This window comes from Entelurus aequoreus, linkage group LG10 (genome assembly GCF_033978785.1).
Source record: "Entelurus aequoreus isolate RoL-2023_Sb linkage group LG10, RoL_Eaeq_v1.1, whole genome shotgun sequence".
NCBI lineage: Eukaryota > Metazoa > Chordata > Actinopteri > Syngnathiformes > Syngnathidae > Entelurus > Entelurus aequoreus.
Genome location: NC_084740.1, coordinates 24,198,073 through 24,212,704, shown reverse-complemented (window position 1 = coordinate 24,212,704; position 14,632 = coordinate 24,198,073). Strand labels below are relative to the sequence as shown.

At 36.8% G+C, this 14,632-nt stretch overlaps 1 protein-coding gene and 1 long non-coding RNA gene across 12 annotated transcripts in view; both read right to left on the bottom strand.

Annotated features, from left to right (window-relative positions):
* LOC133658395 (uncharacterized) overlaps window positions 1-3,324 on the bottom strand; it is a 148,102-nt gene extending 144,778 nt beyond the window's left edge. For all 6 annotated transcript variants that reach the window (XR_009827460.1, XR_009827458.1, XR_009827459.1 and 3 more), the window contains exons 1-2: window positions 3,237-3,324; window positions 24-138 (exon numbers count right to left, since the gene is read on the bottom strand). This is a non-coding gene — a long non-coding RNA (uncharacterized LOC133658395). The remainder of the gene's footprint in view (window positions 1-23; window positions 139-3,236) is intronic.
* A 5,798-nt stretch (window positions 3,325-9,122) lies between these two features.
* The window catches only part of synrg (synergin, gamma), a 44,795-nt gene continuing 39,285 nt past the window's right edge, over window positions 9,123-14,632 (bottom strand). For 4 of the 6 annotated variants that reach the window (XM_062060372.1, XM_062060373.1, XM_062060375.1 and 1 more), the window contains 2 exons: window positions 14,020-14,052; window positions 9,123-9,747 (listed from right to left, as the gene is read on the bottom strand). In XM_062060372.1, coding sequence (XP_061916356.1) covers window positions 9,616-9,747; window positions 14,020-14,052 — 165 coding nt within the window. In that variant the 3' untranslated portion in view covers window positions 9,123-9,615. The remainder of the gene's footprint in view (window positions 9,748-14,019; window positions 14,053-14,632) is intronic. The other 2 variants (XM_062060374.1, XM_062060377.1) reach the window with 1 other exon arrangement.

Here is a 14,632-nt window from a genome sequence, read left to right as displayed (position 1 = left end):
ACTTGTAAAGTGTCCACCATTACCTGCAGAGACGGCTGGGCTCATCTAATGGTGGATGCACAAGTGTCAGGTGGCAAAATTACACACCATTTCCTCCGTACGCTACCCCCCCATTGATGGGCCTCCTGCCTCTGCGCCCTATAAAGAAAGTAAACACATCTTTCAGCATGGTATTAACGTCAGTCATTAAAGCAGAGAGCACAACCATCTGCATCATCGAGGCACGCCAGGCTTCAAGGGAGCAGACGGAGGTTAGGGAGATACGCAAGCTCGTGTGTCACTTTTATTTAGCACCACAATTTTCTTGGAGTCCAGTGTGAGTCATTGAGTAGTTTGTTGTGTCCAAGTCACACATTTACATGATGGAATTATTCAGATGGAACAAATCCACTGCAATAGCCATTGGCTTCATTATGTGACACAAGCTCATTAAGCCAATTGTAACCAGGGCATTTTTCCAGATTAATTGGGTTACTTTACAGTCAGCAATTCATAAATTAGTTAACAGGAAATTACATTTAATAATTATTCTGAAGTAATTTCTTAAATTTCATTATGATTACATTTGTTAGCCTGTTAGTTTAGGGTCCCCAAACTTTTTGTTTGACTCTGGGGGGCTGAATTGGGTAAAAAGAATTTGGCCGGGGGCCAGGCTATCTATTTGTGTGTGTGTGTGTGTGTGTGTGTGTGTGTGTGTGTGTGTGTGTGTGTGTGTGTGTGTGTGTGTGTATATTTTATTTGTGTGTGTGTATATTTTATTTTTTTGTATTGTTCCCACATTTTCCCCTCTGTCTTCCTTTTTCTTTGTTTTTTAAAAAATTAAATCAACATAAAAAGCACAAGATACACTTACAATTAGTGCACCAACCCCAAAAAATCCTCACTCCCCCATTTACACTCATTCACACAAAAGGGTTGTTTCCTTCTGTAATGAAAAATGTTGGTTCCAACAATATACTGTATATCAATACAGTCTGCAAGGGATACAGTCCGTGAAGCACACATGATTGTGTGGGCTGCTGGTCCACTAATAGTACTAACCTTTAACAGTTAATTTTACTAATTTTCATTAATTACTAGTTTCTATGTAACTGTTTTTATATTGTTTTACTTTCTTTTTTTATTCAAGAAAATTTATTTTTTTTAATTTATCTTGTTTTATTTAATTTTTTTTTAAAAAGGACCTTATCTTCACCAGACCAGTTTGTCAATGAAATTAGATTGTTTAAAGGGTTCTTAAAACCAGGTACAGTTCAAATTATGCCCAGGTCAGGCTCAGCAACACACACCTGCATTTATGTAAACTAGGGCTGCAACTAACAACTAATTTGATAATCGATTAATCTGTTGATTAGTACTTCGATTAATCGATTAATAATCGGATAAAAGAGACAAACTACATTTCTATCCTTTCCAGTATTTTATTGAAAGAAAAAACAGCATACTGGCACCATACTTATTTTGATTATTGTTTCTCAGCTGTTTGTAAATGTTGCAGTTTATAAATAAAGGTTTATTAAAAAAAATTAAAATTAAAAAAAATTAAAAAGTAGCCTCTGCGCATAGCATATATCCAACGAATCGATGACTAAATTAATCGGCAACTATTTTAATAATCGATTTTAATCGATTAGTTGTTGCAGCCCTAATGTACACTCAAAATTAAGGAACACAACAACAACCGTCTTCTTTTTTGTCCTCTTCTTTCTATCCCTTCTTGTTAGATGTATCCAAGAATTTAAAAATGTATTAAGGATAATTTGATTGGCAACACTAAATTGGCCCTAGTGTGTGAATGTGAGTGTGAATGTTGTCTGTCTATCTGTGTTGGCCCTGTGATGAGGTGGTGACTTGTCCAGGGTGTACCCCGCCTTCAATGCAGCTGAGATAGGCTCCAGCACCCCCCGCGACCCCGAAAGGGACAAGCGGTAGAAAATGGATGGATGGATTAAGGTCAAACACAAATAAGGCAACAAGAGAAGTATCCCACACTACTATTTTGTAAAATAAATATGTACAGCAGATAAGGGCATCTACATCAACAATATGATTTGCCTGAGTGGCTGGACAGAACAAATAAAAAAAATAAAAAAATAAATAACTTGGGACGTGAGAGAACTGGAACCAGTTCTCTCACGTCCCAAGTTATTTTTTTATTTTTTTTTAAAAAAGAAAAAAAAGAGGAGCCAGATGAGGTGGTTCGGGCATCTGGTCAGGGTGCCACCCGAACGCCTCCCTAGGGAGGTGTTTAGGGCACGTCCGACCGGTAGGAGGCCACGGGGAAGACCCAGGACACGTTGGGAAGACTATGTCTCCCGGCTGGCCTGGGAACGCCTCGGGATCCCCCGGGAGGAGCTGGACGAAGTGGCTGGGGAGACGGAAGTTTGGGCTTCTCTGCTTAGGCTGCTGCCCCCGCGACCCGACCTCGGATAAGCGGAAGAAGGTGGATGGATGGAATTTGGGACGCTGGCGGGCCAGAACTGTAGTTTGGGCACCCCTGGTTTGAGTGTTTTCTTGTTTATTTGGGCATTTAATTATATGATATGAAGGCTGTCGTTAAGGGACCAGCATGCACCTGGGTGGGCAAATTCTGTTTTTTTACCGCAATAGGAGAGGGACATAAATAGTTTTTTGCTTACGATAAATAAACCATGTTTTTGTTAAATTTGGACTTTGGGTTATACATTGTTTTTCAACCTGGTGATTTTTATTTTGGTTTTGAAAATGTCATGTTTTGACAAACGACTACTACAATCTACATTTTATCAGTTACATAAGTATCTAGAATTATGTCCAACGAGCATCTCCCGCGACCCAGAAAGGGACAAGCGGTAGGAAATGGATGGAGTGGATGGATTATAAACAAACAGCGCCGCTGCCGGTGGCGGTCAAGTAGTGCACCCCGCCGGCCATGAGCTATTTTAATTGTAGATGTTTGGAAATCGTTTTGAACACAGACAATTTTTAACACTTTTCCATTCATTTCAACATAATTAGCCAACCGTGTTTTAACAACCACATTAAAAGCATAGGAGGGTCCGTGTAGCGGTTGTTGGACTTGGAACAGCCGGCTAACGCAAGCATCGTAGCTAACATTGTACAAATAAATACGTTTATCTCAACGGGCGCTACTTTCACTTTGACACTCAATTTGAAAGATCCTAAATGGTGCCCTAACAGTTTCTGGTCAATTGCAGCAACAACAAAAAAAGTTCAATTAGAAACATTTCACCCACCTGAAATGTAAAGTATGAAGGAAAGCTGATGTTTCTTCTACTGCGAAATCACCATGTTTAAGGCGTCACAGCGCCCCCTTTGGCAGGCTGGCGGAGTTGCATCAAAAACGGCTTTCCAGTCCTAAACACTGCCCCACGACCACAATACAAAATGAGGTTCTATATCAGGGGTGTCAAACGTACGGCCCGTGGGCCGGATCAGGCCTGCGAACAAGTTTTATCCGGCCTGCGAAATGAGTTTGCCAAGTACAAAAATGAGCAGTAATTTTTTTTATGAAAACAAACTGCTGTTCTAAATGTGTCCATTGGATGTCGCAATAGCTAATTATTTGTATCCGCTGTCACAAGAGCGAGGACGACTACTGCTTACTAGGGATGTGGGGAAAAATCGATTCGAATTCGAATCGTGATTCTCACGTTGTGCGATTCAGAATCAATTCTCATTTTTTTAAATTCAATTTAAAAAAAAAAAAAAGTATTTAAAAATTTTTTTTTTTTAAATTTTTTTTATTAATCAATCCAACAAAACAATACACAGCAATAGCATAACAATGCAATCCAATTCCAAAACCAAACCCGACCCAGCAACACTCAGAACTGCAATAAACAGAGCAATTGAGAGGAGACACAAACACGACACAGAACAAACCAAAAGTAGTGAAACTAAAATGAATATTATCAACAACAGTATCAATGTTAGTTACAATTTCAACATAGCAGTGATTAAAAATCCCTCATTGACATTATCATTAGACATTTATAAAATAAAAATTAAAAAAAGAACAATAGTCTCACAGTGGCTTACACTTGCATCGCATCTCATAAGCTTGACAACACACTGTGTCCAATATTTTCACAAAGATAAAATAAGTCATATTTTTGGTTCATTTAATAGTTAAAACAAATGTACATTATTGCAATCAGTTGATAAAACATTGTCCTTTACAATTATAAAAGCTTTTTGCAAAAATCTACTACTCTGCTTGCATGTCAGCAGACTGGGGTAGATCCTGCTGAAATCTATGTATTGAATGAATAGAGAATCGTTTTGAATCGGGAAAAAATAGTTTTTGAATCGAGAATCGTGTTGAATTGGAAAAAAGATCGATTTTGAATCGAATCGTGACCCCAAGAATCGATATTGAATCGAATCGTGGGACACCCAAAAATTCACAGCCCTCTGCTTATTAGTGATAGTGTACAAAATGTGGAGAGTTACTTTCAAGCCGTATTGTCAACGATGTTGTTGGTAATATAACCTGTGACATTTATAGCCAAATGCGTTTAATAATCTGTACATTTCGTGTTGGACTTATGACTGCATGGGGACACATTTTCTGGGCGCACATAAATATGCTGAAATATGTATCCTCTTCTAACTTCATGTGTGATGAATGAAATTAGTTTAAATTCACAAGTTTGGTTGTTAATTATGCTATATATGTACAGAATAAACCACATGATTGTTGTACTTCAAGTGAGGAAAATGAGTAAATTACATTATTAACAAATATATTTATTAATTTCATTTTCTGATAGATTAAACATTTACACCAATGGGAACATTTTAAAACTCTGCTAGAGTAATTTCCACTTATTATTATGATGAACATGATCACATCATTTATTCATAAAGTATAAACAACAACAAATGAAGATAGGATACTATTGACCGCAACATGTGAATGTAAAAAAAAACATAATTTGTACATTTTCAGAATGGGCTTGTTCTATTTTCAAACAAAGAAAACAATCTAAAGTTGTCTTTATTTTTAGGTTATCATGCCATGATTTTAACAGTCCGGCCCATTTGGCAATATATTTTCCTTCATGTGGCCCCTGAGCTAAGATTAGTTTGACACCCCTGATCGACAATATATCATTGGTGTCCAAAGTGCAGCTTGGGGGCGATTTGCGGTCCACAGCCAATTAAAAAAAAACATAAAAAAGTTGAATAAAAGTGCAAACAGGTGAAATGTAACAGGAACAACTTACAATGTCGACTCTAATAACACAAAGCTTCCATGCAGGCTGTTTTTTTCTTTAAACCTGTCGTTGCTCAAAAAATCGTAATACAATAGTGAATTATTGACCTATTCAAGGCTCCTATTTTTTGTTTGCCGTATAAAAATCAAAGTTTTATTTGACAATAAGGGCATACAACATCCATCCATGTATAAACAAAAGATTTTGCATATTATGTATGTTTACCATATAAAAAACATTTTATTTGACAAAAGGGCATTAAAAATAATAATAAATAAAAATAAAAACTATAATCGACAGATCTGAAGTTGATTTTGTTGATTTAAGTGTTGAAAGTAAAATAAAGTACGACTTATTTTTAAGACTTTTATGAGTGGGGCCCTTTTGGATCCCCAAGAATTTTAGTGGGATTTAATGTTTTAAACTGTCATTGCTCAAAATATAATACATTAAAAATCAATGGTGTTATGAATATTGACATATTTAAGGTTCAATTTACTTCACATCAAATAGTCAGCTATGGCATTTTTTTGAGGGGAAAATTATTTTGTTTTCCCCCTAAAAAGCTGGGGGTTTTTTTACATTATATCGACAGATAGACCTGAAGTTGATCTAGTAATCTAAGCTTAAAATAATCATAAACAATATGTATAAGAGACTCTTCTGGGTCCCAGGGACCAAACTTGAGGGGAACCTAAAAGGTTAGAAAGATCCACATATTTTATTGGGTTTAAAAATTATAATGATCAAAATGGCCCTCACATGCTTTAAAATTTTAGTGTGCGGCACTCAGTAAAAAAATGTGGACACCCCTGTTCTTTATCGTTTTCCCTCCGCAGAGAAACATTCATCTCTCGTCTGCACAAAGCAAATACAAACAACCCTATTCCTTCCTGGTTGCATCTGGCACACAGCCTCTGATAATATTAATAATACAATGAATGCACACTCCACATGCACAATCATCCTGAGTATCAACACTCTTACATTTCAATTTTAACAAGGCCGGGAGTGCAAGGTCTGTTATCAGCATAAACAGGAGACTCTCACTGCTGCTTTGCATTCATAGACACACAAAGCTTCTCCTGTATGATTCAACAACTGATTGAGCTACACTGCAATGCATGCTGGGGAAAAATAAGAGTGCCGCCATGTATTGTGTGGGGGAAAAAAAGTCAATCTTATTGAAAATATGAAGAACTACATTCATATAAATAGACATATATAGATTTATACATATATACACACACACCTATATATAAATATACATATACACACACACACCTATATAAATATACATATACACATGTATATACACACATTTTTACATATATATGTGTATATATATGTATATATACACATATATATGTATATATATACACATATATACATAGTTATGTTCATAATAATAGCAGTGTGTTTAAAAAGGTGGGTAAACCTCAAAATTCTTCAAATAAATTGTATTTTAATGAACACAAATGCATTGGGGAGACGGCCCATTCTATTTCAAAGCCAGAAAAATGGAAAAACGTAATTCAAATTTGACAATATTTTACAGAAAGTCAAGAAATATAAAACAAAAAAATAGCAGTGTTGACATCTTTCTTTATAAAACTCAAATGTACTGTATAAACTAAGAAAGGCTTGCAGATTCAACTTTCCTTAGAATTATTGACTATAATTTAGTTGCATAACCACGGTTTCTGATAACTGCTTCACATCTGTGGCACATGGAGTCGACAGGTATTGCAGCCCAGGACAATTGTACTACGTTCCACAATTCCTCTGCATTTTTTGGTTTTGCCTCATGAACAGCATTCTTTATGTCAGCCCACAAGTTTTCAATGGGATTAAGGTTCAGGGATTGTGCTGGCCACTCCATTACTTGAACTCTGTTTGTCTGGAACCATGATTTTACTCACTTGCTGGTGTGTTTGGGGTCATTGTCTTGTTGAAACACCCATTTCAAGGGCATTTCCTCTTCAGCATACGGCAACATGACTTCTTCCAGTATTCTGGTGTACTCAAACTGATCCATGATCCCTGGTACGCGATAAATAGGACCAACACCATAGTACGAGAAACATCCCCATATCATGATGCTTGCACCACCATGCTTCACCGTCTTCACTGTGTACTGGGGCTTGAATTCAGTGTTTGCAGGACGTCTGACAAACTGTCTGTGGCCCTTAGACCCAAAAAGAACAATCTTACTCTCATCAATCCCCAAATATTACGCCATTTCTCTTTAGGCCAGTCAATGTGTTCTTTGGCAAATTGTAACCACTTCAGCACACGTCTTTTTTTTTTAACAATGGGACTCTGCGGGGGCTTCTTGCTGGTAGCTTGGCTTCACATAGACGTGGTCTGATTGTTACAGTACTCACAGGCCATCTTAGATCTTCTTTCATCCTCCTGGAGCTGATCATTGGCTGAGCCTTTGCCATTTTGGTTATTCTCCGATCCATTTCAATAGTCGTTTTTCTTTTTCTTCCTCGCCTTCTTGGTTTTGGCTGCCATTTTTAAGCATTTGATATCATTTTAGCTGAACAGCCTATCATTTTCTGCACTTCTTTATAGGTTTTCCCCTCTTTTATTAAATTTTTAATCAAAGAACGCTCTTCTTCTAAACAGTGTCTTGAACGACCCATTTTACTCTGTTTTTTCCAAGGACAAATGCACAGCCAGCATATGCAGCGTCAGTTGCCTTGATCCTAAAATAAGGGCCACTTGTTTAACTTTTTTTTTTTTTTTTACACATAATCAATGATGTCACTTATGGAACGCAGCACTGCTATTTTTTTGAACACGCCCCTTTCAGTAAATGATTCAGTTTCACAGAATCAGCAGCATGCACATCATTCCTGTTGGGTCTTTTGGTTTTCTATACCTTTACTAAACCTTCTAGAAACTTACTTGCAGTGTAGCAGTTGAAATTCTAACAAAAACAGTGATTTATCTTGCTAGTGATGTGGGACTGCTATTATTTTGAACACAACTGTACATATATATATATATACATATATATATATACATACATATATATATATACATACATACATATATATATGGGGTGGTATAGCTCGGTTGGTAAAGTGGCCGTGCCAACAACTTGAGGGCTCCAGGTTCGATCCCTGCTTCTGCCATTCTAGTCATTGCCGTTGTGTCCTTGGGCAAGAGACTTTACCCACCTGCTCCCAGTGTCACCCACACTGGTTTAAATGTAACTTAGATATTGGGTTTCACTATGTAAAGCGCTTTGAATCACTAGAGAAAAGTGCTATATAAATATAATTCACTTCACTTACATATATACATACATATATATATATAATACATACATAAACGTATACATATATACGTACATTTATATATGTATATATACATACATATACATACACACAAATATATATATACATACATATTCGTATATATATATATTTGTGTGTATGTACATATATATACATACACACATAAATATATATATATACATACATATTCGTATATATAAATACATATATGTATATATACAGTATATACATACATATGTATATATATATATACATACATATATATGATACATATACATACATATATATCTATATATACATATATATGTATATATATACATATACACACACACACACACATATATATATATACATATACACACACACACACACACATATATATGTATATATATAAATATATATGTATACACATATATATAAATATATGTATACACATATGTATATACACGTATATGTATATGCACTACTGCACCTATAAAACCTTCACTGGTGAACGGTTTTACTACATTTCAGTTTAATTTGACAGCAGCTAACTTCTATCTACACTTTAGCGAGTGGATATGGAATTATCAGATGCAATAAAACAAAATAAAGAGCAGCAAAATGTAAATTGCTGCACTCGTTTATTTACATTCGCATAAGTTATCACTCCTCGTCACACTCACATCATACACAACGATCATTACAATTGCCCCTTAACCCCAACCTTGATGCTTTTTTAACACCTAAAATGTACACTATTTAAATACCCCGGGCAGACAAGAGACATTCAAAACAGACTTCTAAAAAAAAGAATGTTTTTTTAAATAAAATATGTCTTCCAGCCAAGAAGTGAGAGTTAAAAATATTCAAAAGGGCTAAAAACAGAGAAACCAGAGCTGACATTTGACGAGCTGGTGATGCACACAAGTGAACATCCAGTGTTATGAGCAGTGTTTTCCTTAAAACATAAAAGCACAATTATTTTTGAATTAATAAATATGATCCAGCTGTCCTCATGGAGAAGTGAAGAGTAAAATGGCAACATTATCATTCCGCATGTTTGTGACAAAAATAAATAAATGACAAGGTGAGCCAAAAGATCAGAGCAGGTCGGGCAGGATGAGGCCCGGCGGTTTGGGCTCCACACAGTTGATCCAGAAATTGGCGCAGCTGGCGTGGTACTGGTGGCCCCCGTACAGCAGCTTGAAGTTGTCCGTCTCAGAGTTGAACGCCTGCGGGGGCGGAAAGGTGAGACTGAGACGCTGAGAGGACATTTGGACACTCAGCAGGAGGGAGACGCATCTGATGGTTGGTAATGAATGTTCAGAAAAATATAAAAAATGCATGGAGAAAGCTCCACCAGTATGTATCCCACGCCATGTCTTCCAAATATTTCACATGCAGTCCAACTATGCAAGTAAAAATGTAGTTGTTCTACCTTAAACAAACATTGTAAAGTTATTTCTACATTTTAAGATTTGGTGTGTTAAGGTGAGTTGCATATGTGCTTACACTCTTTACCCTCAGGACCCATTTAGTCCCAATACAGACACATATTGTTAATGTACAGTGAGTCAAAAAAATGCTTGCACTCCTCCTTCTTAATCTTCTACACACAATTAATTCAATTCGGAAAATGTTGACTTTGATTGAACAAAATCCTTGAAATTGCCACAAATGCGCCAGGACAGAGAGACTCGAATTAGAGCCATGTTTACTTCCCTAAACACTGCAGCACGTATGACTTCATGTTTGCAGGCGGGTCGGATTGCGTTCACATTAGACTTCGCATTTTTTTGTTATGTGAATGACTTCATAAAAAGATCGGATTTGACAAAGAAACTCCGAATTGGACATCCTACCTTGCAGTGTGAACATAGCCCAAGTCTGTACTTTTAACAAAACATATCCATATTTATCTGACTTTAATGACAGGGACCATTTTGGGACCTACGGGTAAAAAGGGTAAGTTTTTTTTAATTAACTATATTTTCCTAAAAATACATCAAATTAAATTATTTACCTAATAAAAGCGGTTATAACAATTCCACCTCAATTTTTCATGTGTCCTAATTTAATGACAAAACATACACAAATATGAAAAAAAAATCAAAACCTTTGTAATTGTGTTAGGACTAAAGCATACTTGTCACAAATTCTAGAAACTCCCGTATTTTCCCCTTTTTTACAGGCCGCCCTCCTGTTCTATTACTTACCCATATTTTAACTATAATGGGACAAATATCCTGGTACTGCCAGAACAGCACAGCTTAAGTATGCTGGGCAGGTGTTGAGCAAAATTGATATAAAACATCCTGTAGTCAGTAAAGTCAGGCTTTAAAATAAAAGCATGCTAGTAAACTAACAGTGCATCTCAAAAGGTCAATTCCGGTCTTTTCATCAGCACGCTCATGCGTAAGAGATGACCCAATAATGACAAAAACTGAAAAATAATATGCTAATAAGGCAGATGCTATAAATGCTTCTATTCAATTGACCACCAAGTCTCTTATAGTTGCCAGGTCCTAGTATCAAGAGTTTAGAATACTTTTAAAAGCTGCTACTCAGCTGTCGGTGTGAAACTCTTGCCTGTTACAGTTGACGTACTGTTGTTTACAAGAACTTATTAGTCGTATTAATGCAAGAGAGCAGTTTGCTCCATACTGCTATCACAGCATTGGTTCTGATGCTGCTGTGTTGTGCAATATACTTGTTCATCCATCCATCCATTTTCTACCGCTTGTCCCTCTCGGGGTGACGGGGGTGCTGGAGCCTATCTCCGGAAGGCGGCATACACCCTGGACAAGTCACCACCTCATCGCGGGGCCAACACAGATAGACACCATTCACACTCACATTCTGATATGCAAATTGATATGCTGCCAGAACTACATTTCCAATTGAGTGAATTTCTACACAAAATTTTATCTTTACATTTATTCTCATCTACCAACCTCTTTTGGCTGTCTTTTTGATACATGTCCTGACTCTCATGTAATGTACCAGAGATTTTTGAGGTTTTTTTTAGTAGATCCTTTACGAACATTATCATTGAAAATGTGACGTAAAATTATATAACATGCATGCAAAGAACTCAGAAAACGTTTCCCATTTGGCAACTCTATCCAGTAGCCACGTTCCCTCAGGTAATATACCTCCGGTGTTGTGACCTATGTTTACAATCTGAAGTGAAGTGAATTATATTTATATAGCGCTTTTCTCTAGTGACTCAAAGCGCTTTACATTGTGAAACCCAGTATCTAAGTTACATTTTTAAACCAGTGTGGGTGGCACTGGGAGCAGGTGGGTAAATTGTCTTGCCCAAGGACACAACAGCAGTGACTAGGTTGTCAGAAGCGGGGATCGAACCTGGAACCCTCAAGTTGCTGGCACGGCCACTCTACCAACCGAGCTATGTCTGCCACGTTAAAAATATACCTTCTCGCTGGCTATTAATAAATACTCTAAAACTACAACTGGTTCGAAAACTAACAGTGTTCGTGTTGTAACCATCCAAAAATGATTAGCAGCAAAGTAGAAAGCCGTCAACGTTGTGGCTCGGAGAGCGAATGGAGGCGACAACAAGTAAGCCAGCTACATGGTTAGCTAACTGGCGAGCTTGTTTCGATGCTACTGATCGTATCTCCGTACTGCAACTCGGTGGGGCGTTTCGGCAAGAGGAACAGCGAGTACCTGTTGCTGAGACGAGCTATCAACAAATTTTGTTGGGAACATATTTTAATTGATATTTCATTTTAAAAAAATGTCAAAGTGATATTTTGACGGGAAAATGAATGCGGAAATTTCACATGCCTGCACTTTTTCCATGCACTCCAAATTATTATTTGAGTTAACAATTAAGTCGTTTAGGTAGGCCACAGTTTTAATAAATAAACTAAAATGTGAGCCTTTATGGCAGTCCAAAGACTGTGGATTGATTTAACATTCAATATAAGCCAACACAATACTACCAGCTGAGTCTATTGCTGCACAACACTATATGTGTAGATAGTAGGGACGTTCCCATCAGGGATTTATGCAGCCAATACCGATCAACCATGAGTGAGATCGGCCGATACCAATACCGATCACATGTATTAACTGTAAATGTTTAGATTTATTTATGGTAAGTGCTGTTGACAGTTTAACAATAGAGACTTTAATTCATCCCACAATGGGGAAATTATATGGTTGCAGTGCAGGTTTTTACATACAGTAATACTCAAAAGTAAATTGTAATGAAAAACTAAATTTTTTAAAATAAATTACATGTATTACGCACTATGTATAGATAAAAAAATAAAACAAAAACACTATATTAACACTCAAATTGCACACCAAGAAAGAAAGCTCACAGTAAACACATAAGTGTGTTGTAAAGTCTTATGGCTGTGGGTAGAAAAGACCTGCGGTAGCGCTCCTTCTTGCACTGTGGATGTAACAGTCTAATGCTTTTTTATTACATGCAATTGTTCAATCAAACCAACGTCAATAGTACACAATGACTACATTAAATAAAACAACTATTACTCTTTTAAACCAGTTTTGCCCTCAAAGTCCTCCTGAGTCTAAGGAATTATTCTCTCAATTTGTAAACATGAACATAAACAACAAAATACGGTAATGAGTTTAAGATTTTTTTTATATATATCTAATCACTCTAGTATCGATCACATACTGATATTACCCTTGGCGTAGACGCTACCATCATCATCGTCATGCGACAATATTGACATGTCAACAGTTAAAAGCTGTTATGTTAGTCTCTCTCTAGTCTATACTTTTATTAGACTACTTGTTCATTTCTGCTTACTTTCTGCTGTAACGTGGTTCCATCTACACTTCTTTAAACTTTAACAATGCACATATTTCATGGTGTTGTTTAAAGCTAGCTTAGCTAGCATGCCTGATTCTGCTTGCTCTTGGTGTGTAACATGCTTAGCACCACCCTAATACTTGATAATGATACTTGATAGGGGTGCACAAAAAAAATAAAAAGATTGTCATCCGAATCGCGATTCTAATTCATCCCGATTCTAATTGGATTCATAACTTTCAAAAATTATTATTTCTTTATTACCGGTAATTTTTTAAAAAGAATACATAATTAAAATGACATCTACTTGCCACCAGAAGGAGCTTTTTAACATGTAACCTGTTTGGAAAAAGTTTAATTATTTTTAATATCATACCAAATAATACATTGCGAGATTCAGTTGGAATCGCGAATCGTGTTGATTGGAGAATCAATTCAGAATCAAATAGTTACCCCAGTAATTAGAATCGGATCAAATCGTTAGGTACGCAAAGATTCACACCCATAATACTTGAATAAAGATAGATAAATATTAGCCCAGAAGGGATAGGCTCTTGTGATCGCCATTAAAAAGGCAATGGCGATCACATACTTTTTTTAAAATAAAAATTGGCCGATACTGATCAGTGGCTGATCGATCGGCACATCCCTAGTTGATAGAGAGTCTAAAGAAAGGAAGAATAATTACCCTTGACCTCCTGACACTTTCTGGAGTCAATGCCTGTAATCACAAGAGCAGTCAGCACGTTGCAGCTCAATGCAAAGAGAAGAAGCAGGAGCAGCAAGAGGAGTAGAAGCATCGAAGCTGCAGCCTTCTTTTTCAGAATCACAAACAAGTATTTTCACAGGAGGTGATTTGGGCCAGAAGTTTGAACCTCTTCTGTGTTCATTTTTTAAAGAACATTGAGAGAGGTGAATTATGCCAAAGAGCCTGACAATAAGATAAATGATTCAATCCGTTCTTGGGTTTCATATTGGAAGGTATCACTGAGCAGACCAATGAAAACTGCTGGAGCTCCAATAGCGCCAAGGTGACACTTAAGGACGTCTTGAATGCAATTGCGGCTCTAGTTCGAGTTGATGAAATAATAATGTGACATTTGCTTGAACATTTAGAGGAATAATTTGCATGAAGGATGAGAATGGAGGAGGAGAAGCTAATAAGCTAGCACGCCGTCAATTTGTCACGTTTGTCCCGGTGAGCACGTCGATATCTGTGCACCTTTAAGCAGTAAACAAATCAACGCCTCTTGGCTAAAAGGACACAAGCGACAATCAGTGGCACCGTCTGTGTGCAAAGC